The sequence below is a fragment of the Alosa pseudoharengus genome, unplaced genomic scaffold, assembly GCF_046254945.1.
Source record: "Alosa pseudoharengus isolate Yale_2024_CS ecotype anadromous, Long Island Sound unplaced genomic scaffold, YU_APseudo_1.1 YU_APseudo_1.1_scf_12, whole genome shotgun sequence".
Taxonomy (NCBI): Eukaryota; Metazoa; Chordata; class Actinopteri; order Clupeiformes; family Clupeidae; genus Alosa; species Alosa pseudoharengus.
The window spans coordinates 15,732,379-15,746,007 of record NW_027468587.1 but is presented as its reverse complement, the minus strand read 5'-3'; the positions used below and the strand labels follow the sequence as shown (position 1 = coordinate 15,746,007).

The window sequence follows — 13,629 nt, the reverse complement described above, 5'->3', positions numbered from 1 at the left end:
AACATGATCCTACATAGCCTACATAGCATAGACAAAGTGTGAAGAAGTAGACCTAGACCTAGTATTGTTTCGGAATTAAACTTAAATTGACATCATAATTCAGTAGGCCTATTAGATAGACTAGAGACAGACAAGAATGAGATGGTGAAAATAATTTGCTGGCAACACGCTCAGTAAAGAAAGCCAAAAACTACATGTCCCATAAGGCCGTGTTGGCAACTGTCGAGATGGCTCTATTTTCTCCTCCCCTCTTGCCCTCTCCACAAGTCAGATCATCTCGGTCTGCGGGGAAGTCACAGAGTTGTAGAAGATGTCCGCTGCGAGTGCAAGCGGCTGCGGACCCGGACCAGGACCGAATACAGGTCCTGGATCCGGGGTGTCAAACCCACGAAAGTTTAGCGAGAAAATAGCCCTGCACACACAGCGTCAGGCCGAAGAGACTGCTGCGTTTCAGGAGGTCATGATGGACATTACTTCAACTCGGGTAAGTAGTGGAGGGAACCGGGGACGAGCTGGAGGTAGCCTAAGACAGGCCTCCCTGGGTATTCGCTTGGAAGCTTGCTAGCTAGCGGTAGACCTCAAACACAAGAAATAGCTTCCTAACCACTGGACGTAGTAGATACGTCGCAAAAGTGTCAATTGGCCATCATCGGTCATTTTCGCATGTTGAAAGAACTTGTGAAATTTTGACAGGTCGCTGTAGCAAGTCCTACCACGCAATGTAGTGGTACAACACTTTGCATGGCGTTGTCGCTAACGTTAGCGAAGAAACGCGTCTAGCATTAGCTATCAACAAGCGTCCAGTTGCTTATTTTATTTTGACGGATGAGGAATGAGTACTTGTTAGCGAGGCTAACTAACTAGCTAGCTAGCGTAGGCTACTCTAACCAAGTCGTATTACAACTTCTTGTTTAATAATTTAACTGCTCTCATTGTTTTCAATGTTAAACTTTCTTAACTTACATTATAATTAAATAAATGTACTGTTACCTGTTAGTCTGCAAGATTACTTTTGTCGCTTGTAGCTTTCTGAACGTTTGCTAGCTAACGTTATGCTACGGATATATTCAACAAGCTAATTTCTTGAAACGTACAGTTGTTATGTTTACTGTCTTCTTATTTAGGAAACAGTGGCGCGATTTTTTTCCACACATCTTGTGCGTTTTGTTGGTTATTTAAGTTGTTCATAATCATGCAAAGCATTGTGTCACTTATAAGTAAGAAACCGTAACTGGTTACGGGTTGTTGGCTAAATCAGTGGCACATCACTTACTTGTCGCTCTGATTTGGGAAGCTGAAGCAAGCAACCTGTGTCAGTTTCAATAACATTGTCATCTCAGGATTCTAAACTCAAGCTCAAACCTGGCTTTGGGCATGCTCAGGCTTCATGTTTTTGTTTTGTTTGTTTGTTTGTTTAATTAATTTACGGTGTCTGCAGATGTATATGAACATACATATACATATGCATACATATCACTCAAATGACAGATCTTTTAAACGAGATTTTCGTTCCCGAGGCAGGCTGAATTTAAAATGATCTTAGAGACAGCCATCGCTGCCTCTGAGATGTAACAACGTTGCGATCGAACTTGACACGTTGGGTTGTGAGAGCAGATGGTCTATCATTCGTCCGCACGTACGTCCTGTTTCCATCTGCGAAGTGTCTTAATATGACATTATTTAACATCTTATTTGCTGCATCTACTGATCTAATCAAAATAATGCTATACATTATAACAACATAATAATAACATAATAACATATATATATGTTTTTGTAGAATTAGTCTATGTTTAGTGTTATTTAGAGCGATGTATTGATTATTTATTGAAATAAAATGACTCTGGTAATAATAAGAATAAGATGTGAGAAGTAACTTACAAGGAGCATGCCCAAGGTTGTTGTTGTGTATTGGTGCCTTCCACAGTATTTTCTCTAGAGCATGGACAAATGGTTAATTCTAAATGAAATAATTTTAGTGTCACTACAAGGATTTCTAAGACCTGTGTTTGAATGTGGTTTAAATGAGTAGCCAAGGCCTAGGTCTGCTGAGGTCCATACATAAACACAGTTTACTATATGCTCTGGCTAGACTCTCCTTGTCTCATCCTTGCGCCTGTGCACTCTCTCAGCGCCCATAAAATTCCATACACCCACACAGTCCCTGAGCTTAAGACTTTCTTTATTGCTGTTTTGAAGAGGGATTCTCTTCTCCTTGGTTTGACATGGACAGTCTGTCAGACCTCTTGCTGCAGCAAGCTCGGACTGGGGATTTAACACCCATATCCAGGATGCTGATGCAGCCATGCTCAAGTGAAAACAGTTGTCACCTCACAGATTCTCAAAGTGATGTGAGGAAACATGGGTGGTGGGTAAGAATGTCTGGTAACAAGCAGGACCCTGAGAAAAGGTGTGTGTGTGTGTGTGTGTGTGTGTGTGTGTGTTTCAGGGCAGTAGAGGATTTGATATTTAGAGCTGTGGTTTTCTTTTTAACCGTAATGGAAAGAACTGTAGTTAACTGCATCATTAGCCTGAACTAAATTGTCATGATGTGTCGGCTTTGATCCATCAGGGGCAATAATTCTAATGTAAACAACTCATGGATATTACATAGGGGTGTAACGGTTCATGTATTCGTATTGAACCGAAACGGTACGGGCGTCACGGTTCGGTGTATGAATTTACATGGAGAATACACGGTATAAAAATACATAAAACTCGTGTGCGGATTAATTAATGTCATGCGCAATTACTGTTAAGTAGCGAGAGTTACGGGAGTTCTTTAGCGACACCTAACGCTAATCTGTAGCCTCGCCTTAGCTCTGAAGCTCTGATTGGCGCCTATGTTTTTTTTTGTCAGGTCGTCGGTCGAGTCCGTCAGTCATTAGCAGCACTAAGGTTAGACCTACAAGAGTTAGAGGATCCGCTGGTCTCTTTAAGATCGCAAGTTTGAGAACTTCAGTTACAGTAACGTTAGTACAGGCGAAAGAGTGGTGGATAAGATGAAATTGTGTGTCGGCGTTGTTCAGCATTGGGTATGTGAGTGGAAAAAATGCTACACATATTCGAAGCCATCACCCAGATGATGTAGGCTACCAATCACTGAAACGAGGGGAAAGAAACTTCCCGTGCGCTTCAGCAGCCTTTGGATACACATACAAATAGGGCCAAAACCTATGGCTTAAATTAAATGATTTCGTAATGACAGAAAGCTATGTAAATCGGGTGGTAATTACCTTTATGTTGGGGTAACTTGTAACTTCTCACATGAGGAGCTGGTAGTGTTAAGTGCATAGACAGTAAAATAAAGTGACAACGCTAACCAGGCTAATAAACAAACCATGCTACGGTGAGTTAACGTCAAAGGGCAAAGTCACGTGACTTCTAGTTGTAGTCTGTTTATGAAATGAAAGGAGCAATTTCGTTTTTTAAAAAAAGGCAAAATAGTGTGATATTTTCACAGTTAGTAGGCTAGATTATTACTTTACACACAATGAAAAATATTGAGGCAAATTGTAGACCCTTCCATATACAACTAAACACAGATGTTGAAGGTCTTGCTTAAGTGGATTTTTAAAAATCATTTTCTATGTAATTTGCACTTTCAGAAATAAGAGATGCTGTAGGCCTATTTTCAGTTTTATCGCTGATTGTCTTATTTTGTTTACAAGTTACAGATTGAGTCTGGGCACTTATTGTACTGTTTAGCCTACATCTTACACACTTCAGGCTGTTGCAGATAGCTCAGGGAAGAGACTGTATGACACTAGGTGGTACAGCCTGAGACATGTACAAAAAAAAATGCTTTCTGCATTTTTGTTTTGCTTTTCCCTCCATTGTACCGAACTCATACCGAACCGTGATGTCCGAACCGAGGTATGAACCGAACCGTGACTTCTGTGTACCGTTACACCCCTAATATTACATAATATTTACAGTATTTAATGGTTTTATTGGAACAGACGTAGTTACTAGTTGTTGTTGCTTGTTTGCGGTACGATTTTTTACTTCACTATCTCTATGGTATATCAGTAATATTTAAAAAGAATTCATTGGGTTGTGTTCCATTTGTCCTTGGGTAACTTATCGTGCAGTGTCTCACAGATGTCATAGTTTACTACTGTAGTGACCGCAGCACCTGATTCAAGCCTAATATACCTGTCAGTGCTGCACTGAAAGTAAAATGCCAGAATGGATTGTGGTGGAGAGAAACCTTGGTTTGTGTTAAATCCGGATGTTTTTCTTTCTCCCTCTGCTAATATAATTAAATCAGATGGAATAAATCATTCCATTGAAAGGCTGCTCTTTCCCAGAAGTCTTCTCGACTTAGGCTCTGCAAGCCCCTTGTGAAGGTTGATCTAAATTAATTTGATATCACAGGCATTTCTGTATGTCTTGTCCTTGCAGTCACATTCCTCCTTCTTTTCCTCCACCTCATCCATTGTCATGTATGGGTCCCTGCACCATTGCCGTGTCCTCGTGTTCCCCTTGCATTTTGATGTATAGTCCAAATGTTGTTCCAGTGTCACTTCAGCCAGCAACACAAAGCAGTATGCTGTCACTGTTATTCCTGTCTTTTTGTCCTTGCTCATGCTCTCCCTCCCTATCTTCCACTCTTTCTCTTTTCTCTCTGTTTCTTCCAGCCCTTTCGCTTTGAAAGGGATTTGGAATGCGAAATGCCATTGGTCTAGGGAAACGTTAAACAATGGTTTGCTTGTGATAATGCCGGAAGGCCATAGGCCCTACACTAAGAAATACCAACACCCATCATTATGGAGGCTTGATTTAAATGGCCTATAGAAGGACAGCTGCTTCAGGGATGCATGATTGAGCGATTTCTTCTTTTGACAAAGAAATTCAAAAAGAAATGCCTCCATGCCTGGGTGACCTTCACCCTCTCCGTCCCGCTTTAGACTTGGGCACTGGCCATTTCCCTGCCATGTGTTGCCGAAATTAGGCGTGTTTTCTGTGTAATTTTTTGCCGCGAGTGAGGCGCTTGAGTTAATGTGGACAGACGACTCTTCACGCCAGTGGCGCTTGCATTTTAGCCAACTAACCTGTAGATAAACATAATGAGAAATGTTGATTACTTGAGGGACTTCCCACCCCTCAAAATGTCTCTTCCTATCTTCTTAATATCCCCTGTGTTGAAACAGTATTTTTTTTGTTGTCCTCCTCATTTAGGCTAAGTTTCAGTTAAAAACCATGTCACATTTTTACTGCATTGTTGCAGATGTTTATCAGCAGCACTGGTTACTAACAGAGAAAATCTAGCCAGAGAAACAATAACATTACACTGCCTGCAATGCAGTATGGAAACCTCTGCATACCATCCCCAATTAAGCTATTTGATCAAAGTTATGCTTATTTATTATAAGTTATGGTTAGACTCCTACTTATGCAATGAAATTATTCATTGCATAATATGGCCGTACCTCACTGATGCACTGAATTGTCTGTGCGGGAGCTATGTGAATATGCTGGTCTGCTGATGAGTAAGCTATTTGCAATGAGGTGTATAGCCTGGTGGGTACTTATTTGCTAGATCTGTGCCTCCTCCCCTCATAGCTGTTGAGATGATGCGATTGTTGTACTGCAGAGTATTGCAGACAGCAATCCACTACCAGCATTATTGACTTCCAGTCATAACATTGTGATGAAATTTTGACTGACAACATCCATGTATGATTCTTTAATATTGATAGTCTTGGGTTCTGTGGTGAAAAGCATACCTTTGTGTTGTGGTAGCAGGAGCAGGCCACAATTTCAGTGAGCAGAGTGACCCACTGTGATTGACTGATTGCCACCACATTGCCCTGTGTGACTTCAGGCTGGTAGCAGATGGCCCTTAGTAACCTATGGCCTTATGGCATGGCTGAAGCATTCTGTATTCTAGTGTATTAGTATCATAAATAAAGTAACTGAATGACTTATGTCTGGCTTCAGTGTACTCCTTTTTTTGTTTGGTTGTTGTGATGTGTCAGACATGTTTCGTGTGGGTTGACTAATTTTAGAGCATGTGTTAGAGAGTGTGAACATGTAGGCCTATGTGTTGAGTGCAGAATTCTGAAACCAGAGTAACTAGTAGCTGTCTGTGGTGACTCATGTTGGGGTGTTGTCTGTCTGTCTGCTCTCCAGATTCAGGCTCAGAAGGTGCGCCTTGCCAGAACTCAGGGACCATACTACGGGGGCTCCCTGCCAAACGTCAACCAGATCGGAAGAAACGCGGCCGATTTCCAGGTGAGACGCTGTGTTTGTGTGCGCTGATCTTGGAATGTGGTGCGAAGAGTAAAAAAAAAATAAAAAAAAACGGAGCTGAGAAAAGTATACACCTGGGCTTGCTTTGTTGTTAGTGTAAGCCTCACCTTAAAAGTTTTTTTTGTTGTTGCTCGTGGTGTCTCTAATGAGTCCACACCCGTTATGATAGTTCCCTGCAGATCAGCTGCAAGTCAGACAACAACAGCTCATTATGGCTCATCGCCCCTCTCTCCCCCTCTGTCTTTCTCACACTCGGTCTGTCTCTGTCTCTGTCTCTCTTTCTCTCTTTTCCTGGGTCTCTGCGCCTCTTTGGGCCCTTCTCTCCTCCCTTTTATACTCCTCTCTCTCTTTCCCTTTTTTCCTTATCCCTCTCCCTTTCAATCTTTCTCTCTCTCCTCTCTCCCTTTCTCCCACTCATCCACCTCCCCCTCTTTCACTTTCTCTTTTTCTTTCTCCCTCATCTCTTTTTTCTCTTTTCTCTCTCATTTTCCCCCTCTTTCTCTTTTCTTTCTTTCTCTCTCTCTCTCTCTCATTTTCCCTCTCCTCTTTCTCTTTTCTTTCTTTCTCTCTCTCTCTCTCTCATTTTCCCTCTCCTCTTTCTCTTTTCTTTCTCTCTCTGTCCTGTCCCCTCCCTCCCCCTCTCTTTCTCTCTCAGGGCCCGTTCCATTCCAACCTGGACTCCAGCCGGTCCACTCGGCACCACGGCCTTGTGGAGAGGGTCCAGAGAGACAGACGCTTCATCTCCCCGAGCCGGCCCTACAGGAGACAAGTATCCTTTCCTTCCAGCCTGCTGCTCCCAGCACAACAGAGCACACACATGCCCACTCCACTGCTCCTTGCCAGGGCGGCCATGTACTATGTGCTCTACAGTCAGGCTCTCAGAGAAATGGGATCATGGATTTGTGTTATTTGACAAAGAAAAAGGTGTGAGGAGGGCCATCGGCAGCACATTTTTGTGTATTTTTGTAAATAGATAAATAGCTGAGTTGGAGACTGTATGATATGGAACTATGAATACATTTGTTCAGCCACCTTTTCCTGTGAGTTGAATCACTAAAGTAACCAACCATATTTTCTCTTCAGCAGTAGTAGAAGGGAAAAGGCTAGGTTGTGCCATGTCTAATAGCACTGCTATTATCTTCTGATAACCACACTTAGGAAAGATGCAGGGCTGTGTTGTGTGTTTGTTTGCTTGTTCTAATGAGGTGAGATGTCGCCCTTGACCGAGTGCTCTCAGGTGGATAACTCTCACTGCAACTCCGCCTACCTGTCCCCACCACCCGACCCCAGCTGGCGAAGGTAAGATGCCCCCGTCGAGTGCGGTAGCGCGGGCGGTCCCCCCCCTAGGGACAGCTCCCCGCTCGGCTCCCTTTTAGCCATGTTATTTCGCTGGCTCTCCTGTCTCTGAGGCCTCACTCTGCTTAGCGAATGCGAGCCAATCTTGAGCGCTGTACGCTGCTGCGCACTAACCCAGTGGGACTAACACCACAGAGCTTGTCTTCAGCTTCTCTCTCTCTCTTTTGTTTTTCTCCCCTTTCATAGCCCTGAGTTTCTTTGCAAAAAGACCCCTTTGGCATTCTCAGTTGGTATTTTTTCTTTCTTCTTCCTTTGACATGCTGACTCCTTTCATTCTTTCATCAGCTGTGAAGAAGGACTTGTGTATATATATATATATTTATTTTTTTCAAAAATCTCTTCCATCCTTTTCTTTAATGCAGCAATTGTTCCGCTTCTACTAAAACAAAGGACCAAAACCAATGTCAGAGAGGGGGAAACTGACTTAGAGTGATGCAGCACCTATGGCCTGCGCATCACTATCAAATTCTATCAGGTGCTACTTTGTCTCTGCCATGTTTTTTTTTTTTTTTCCCCTGGTGAAACCTGAGCACTTGTCTGCCATGGCAGCCAGTGACTCTTGGAAATGGAAACGGTGTTTTCAGCTCGGTGGGGAAAGAGATGCTGTGCTCTGGGAAAAGGAGGTGATCAATCAGTCGCCACTAAAAGTCTCAGGACTCGGAGGGCTGCTTTCTGGCGCGTCAGCAGCCAGTAGCAGAAGCAAGCAGCAGTGTCTGGCCACTGGGCCTGGGCCAGCGCTGGCCCGTGATTCACGGCTGCTGTAAATTCGCTTCACTTCATTCCGATGGCGGACAGCAGCATGATGTCATTCAAGTTGTATGGATGGACACACACACACACACACACACACACACATACACACACACATACACATGTATGCGCACATGTTATGTAACATTTGCAGGTGTAGGTTTATGCATAGGCTACAAGGTTTCTTGTAAGAAGTTGTAGTCAGATACACACACACACACACACACACACACACACACACACACACACACACACACACACACCCACTCCCTTCACACCGGTTCACCCTCTGACTCAGCCTCTGTTTTTTGTGCACTGTTGGAACCGACTCAGGAATGATACCTTGGCAGATGTAGGGAGAGGGAGAGCAGCATGTCTGCTTTTTGTCCTCTGTTTTATGTCAGTATCCCTCTCTCTGAGCCCCCCCACCCCACCCCCACCCCCTTTGCTGCTTACGATGTAATCATCATTTTTTTCGCCTCTTTTATGGTCTGGAAAATAACTGGCATTTTTCTGTCAATCACGAAGGAACTGGTCCAGCAATTTCCCCATGGACAAAAGCCAGTTGTTCTGCCTCCCCACCACTGCACTGAACAGGTGAATCCATCCTCCTGCTCTCTCTGCATCTACGCTAAACCCAGCGAAGCCACAAGACAGACAGTGACCAACACATAATGGCCAACGATAACTTCAGTTATCCAGAGACTTCAATGAAGTCTAGCTTCACTTGTCTGCATTGTATTAAACCAGAAGTTTACGATCATAGGGAAATGACCTGGTCATGACTTCACCTGTGACCTTGATAGGGGGGATGTGGAAGCCCTGGGCTCATATCACACATTTGTTTCATCTGACTGGGCTGTCTTGTCTTGTCTATGTCTTAACAAGTGGTGTTTGTCTTATTAAAACTTTGTGCATGTCTTAAAGAAAAGACCGAAATGTTTTCAGGATGTTCTTTACGGTGGTGTTTAAGTTGATGTTTAAGTTGATTTTCAGTGACTGCAACCAGAACTGTAAATGTCTAATCCCCATACAAAACCTGTTCTCAGCCAGTTCTCTTTGGTTTTGCCCCCCCCCCCACACACAATCCACATGGTGTGCGGTTATGCTTATCTCTTTATCCCTCGACCGTGACCATCCCCCTCTTTTATACCCCTCCATCCTCCCCATCTTCTTCTGTCCATCTGACCTTGTCTTGCTCTTAACCTCTGCCATCTGCTCCCCTCCTCATCCCCGTACTTCTCTCTCTGTGCAGGACCAACTCGGACTCTGCTCTCCACACCAGCGTCATGAACCCTCCGACGGGGGACCCATTCAGTTCTGGTCACACGCTCACCCCTCAGGGTAGACGAAGCGGTGAGCTCCACTTCTCCTTCCTTCCCTTCCCCCTCCCCCACCCCCGTCACGTCGCGTCACGTCAGACAAAGCGTGGGGTGGGGGTAATGTAGTGGTTAAGGAGCTGGGCTAGCATGCTGTAGCCAGAAAAGTTGTGGGTTCAATTCCCAGCTTCCACCTTTGTGCCCTTGAGCAAGGCACTTAACCCCGAGTTGCTCCTGGGAGAATGGCCCGACATGTGTAAGTCGCTTTGGATAAAATCATCTGCTAAACGAATGAATGTAAATGTAAAATGTAAAACACCACACGGACACATCAGGCAGAGGCTTTCGTGGGTTTTGGACATTTACTCTGATATGCCATGCTTACCGTAACTCCCTGCCTCTTAACCACGGTTTGATTGGTCCACGGTCCATTGATCCACGGTTTAGGAGCAGCTGTGGCCTACTGGTTAGTGCTTCGGACTTGTGACCGGAGGGTTGCCGGTTCGAACCCCGACCAGTAGAAAGCGGCTGAAGTGCCCTTGAACAAGGCACTTAACCCCTCACTGCTCCCTGAGCGCCGCTGTTGTTGCAGGCAGCTCACTGCGCCGGGATTAGTGTGTGCTTCACCTCACTGTGTGTTCACTGTGTGCTGAGTGTGTTTCACTAATTCACGGATTGCGATAAATGCAGAGACCAAATTTACCTCAAGGGGTCAAAAGAGTATGTGGTTAATACTTATGTACAGCGGGGAAAATAAGTATTGAACACGTCAACATTTTTTTCAGTAAGTATACTTCCAGTGAGTCTATTCACATGAAATTTTCACCAGACATTAGTATTAACTTAGGTAATCCACACATATATAAAAAAATCCAAACATTAATGTCTAAAAGTAGAGTTATGAGTAAAAAAGTGGAATGGCACAGGGAAAAGTATTGTAACACGCTAAGAAAAAGCAGTACACAAAGGCAAGGAATGGCAAGGAACAAACTGGAATCTATAAGTAGTAAGAGAAATTATCCCTCCTATCTGTGCAAATTGATATAAGCTGGGTTAGTACATACTGGTGGGCTATAAAAAGGTTTTTTGTTACCAAGGTGTCACACAAGAAACATTTCATGATGGGTAAAAGCAAAGAGCTCTCCCAAGACCTTTGCAACCTTATTGTTGCAAAACATATCAATGGAACAGGTTACAGATGCACTTCAAAACTTCAGAATCATCCAGCAAGCAGTATTGGATCCATTATCTGCAAGTGTAAGGAACATCACTGCATTATCAACTGGCCATGCACAGGATCTCCTCGCAAGATTTCTGACCAGGAAGTCAGAAGGATAGTCAGAAGAGTAGCCCAAGAGCCAAGGACCACTCAGAGAAAGCTCCAGAAAGACTTGGAGGCAGCAGGTACAATTGTTACAGAGAAAATCATAGGTAATGTACTCCACCGCCATGGCCTCTATGCACGCTCATCCCACATGACTCTATTGCTGAAGAAAAACATGTGAAAGCTCGTTGAAAGTTTACTACACAACATTTGGACAATCCAATGAAATACTGAGAGAATGTATTCTGGTTAGGCGAGAGCAAAGTTAAAATTTTCGGATGTCATACTACACACCATATTTGGAGGAGAAATGGCACTGTGCATCACCCTAAAAATACCTATGCCAACAGTGAGGTTTGGAGGTGGTGGCATCATGGTGTGGGCTGTTTTTCATCTCATGGTACCGGCAGACTTCATACAGTTGAAGGAATGATGAATGGAGTCATTTTATTCCGGGAGAATCTTTACATCCACCAGGATGATGAGGATGAGACATGGCTAGACCTTCCAGCAGGACAATGATCCAAACCATTCAGCAAAGGAAACTCAATTGGTCTCAGAGAAAGGAAATTAAGGCCCTGACTTCAATCCAATTGAACAGTTTTGGAAGTTAACTATCGTAAATCCCCCAATTATCACCACGTTTGTTCGGAAATTCAAAAACAACGATGTTTTTTAACACTTCAAAATAACATTTGCTAAATGAACCTTAAATTTTTCAGCAGCCATAGGTGTGTAGATTTGAACAAAATCTGGTTTGGTTCTTAATGACAGTTTTTAGGCGCAGCCGTGGCCTACTGGTTAGCGCTTCGGACTTGTAACAGGAGGGTTGCCGGTTGGAACCCCGACCAGTAGGCACGGCTGAAGTGCCCTTGAGCATATGGGATAAATGCAGAGACCAAATTTCCCTCACGGAATCAAAAGAGTATATACTTATACTTATACTTAACGGGAGCATTTACTGCCTGAAATATCCGATTTTGTTTACCACGCTCGGAGTTATAGTGCTGGCCTGATGGGTCGCCTATTTACGCCGTTTCAACGGTACATGAACGGTTAGAACGAGAATTCTCGTCATGAAATTAAAATTCCACTGGAGCTCCAAGCGGATGTGTACACGCAGCCTTACAACACTGTTTATAGCTCTTGGAGTCACGGTGAAATGTAATTTTTGGTACATAGCTAATTTAGATACACCGATGGTGTGGGTGCTTGCGTTTCTTTAGGAATCCACCGTCTTGGTTTGTATAGAAGTGGATATTAAGTGACACATACACGCAAGACGGCGGAAATACGGGACCGACAGTAATAGGGGGAGTTCCGATAAAGATCAGGATTCACAAGAGGGACCCCTGGAATCTTCAATATTAAAGGGCTATCTGTTTAAAAGAATGGGCCAAAATCACACCAGAATACTGTGACTGATTAGTTTCGTCATACAGGAAATGCCTTGAAGCTGTCATGAATAAAGGGTTTTCCACAAAGTATTTAAGAAATTTCAGCAGGCGTGTTCAATACTTTTTTCCTGTGTCATTCCACTTTATTACACATAACTCTACCTATGGACTTTAATGTTTGGTTATTTTTATATAGGTGGATTATCGGAGTTAATACTAATGTCTGGTGAAAATTTCATGCAAATAGCCTCATTGGAATTATACTTACTAAAAAAATGTTGACGTGCTCAATACTTATTTTCCCTGCTGTATCTAAATTAAACCACTTAAATGCTGGCATGGACATTGCCATAGGTGGTTACAGGGTCATCAGGAAAATGGCTGTTTTTGGAGAACTATCCAGTCAGACTTTTCTAATGCCACAATATCATTGTGACTCTCTGTTGTCTCTTATCCAACAGGGTTAGCTGAAGCAGATGGACGCAGAAGTGAGTCACCTTTGTTTTATTTCTACTTTATTAACATCTCACGATGCAGTCAGTGTTTGGTGCAAATATGTGTTCAGCTCGTCTCTTAAGGACTCTAATGGCCTGAACTCATGTAGTAACTTGTCTTCTGTCTGTTTAGTGTTTCCGTACCCTGTTCCCCCTATTGAGGAGAATGTTCTTGATGAAGGAAAATTGCTGAAGCCTTGGGATACTAAGAAGGTAAAGATGCTGCATGTTATTGTACCCATGTTTCAGTATATTGCTATATTGGATTCAGTATATTGGTACAAGACTCAGTACATTGTTTGTGAAGACATCCATATATACTTAAGGCACTATGTCTCTGTGCTACAGTTACCGATGCCATCTTCGAGACCCAAGTCCTGTGAAGTTCCTGGCATCACGTAAGTCTTATCTCTAGTCAATCCCCTTGGAGAGCCCTGGGCTCTTTATCCAATTCAGGAACAGTCTGGTCTTTGTTTGTAAACGGTTATATAGTCCTTATATTGCCACGTAAACAATGTCACTGTTTTAGCCAAAATAATTTGTTGGACTCAGCCGCACTCTCTACTCAGTGGTGCATAGCGTGGCTGTTGTCGGCGACTGAAGCCGGAATTCACCCTTGGCAAAGAACATTTTTTGGACGCTCTTGACGCAACCGGCCACTATAAATCTCCATTAATTTTGCCCCGAAACCACCCATTGGTAATGAGCTCTGCCCTTCCAGCATCTCTCAA

General features: G+C 43.5%; 1 protein-coding gene across 3 annotated transcripts in view; it reads left to right on the top strand.

The window, feature by feature from the left end:
• The first annotated feature begins 292 nt into the window (after positions 1-292).
• LOC143119026 (CREB-regulated transcription coactivator 2) overlaps positions 293-13,629 on the top strand; it is a 30,213-nt gene continuing 16,876 nt past the window's right edge. For 2 of the 3 annotated variants that reach the window (XM_076280236.1, XM_076280235.1), the window contains exons 1-9: positions 293-484; positions 6,139-6,240; positions 6,914-7,027; positions 7,496-7,557; positions 8,893-8,961; positions 9,620-9,720; positions 12,866-12,892; positions 13,032-13,111; positions 13,247-13,296. In XM_076280236.1, coding sequence (XP_076136351.1) covers positions 311-484; positions 6,139-6,240; positions 6,914-7,027; positions 7,496-7,557; positions 8,893-8,961; positions 9,620-9,720; positions 12,866-12,892; positions 13,032-13,111; positions 13,247-13,296 — 779 coding nt within the window. In that variant the 5' untranslated portion in view covers positions 293-310. The remainder of the gene's footprint in view (positions 485-6,138; positions 6,241-6,913; positions 7,028-7,495; positions 7,558-8,892; positions 8,962-9,619; positions 9,721-12,865; positions 12,893-13,031; positions 13,112-13,246; positions 13,297-13,629) is intronic. The other variant, XM_076280237.1, reaches the window with a different exon arrangement.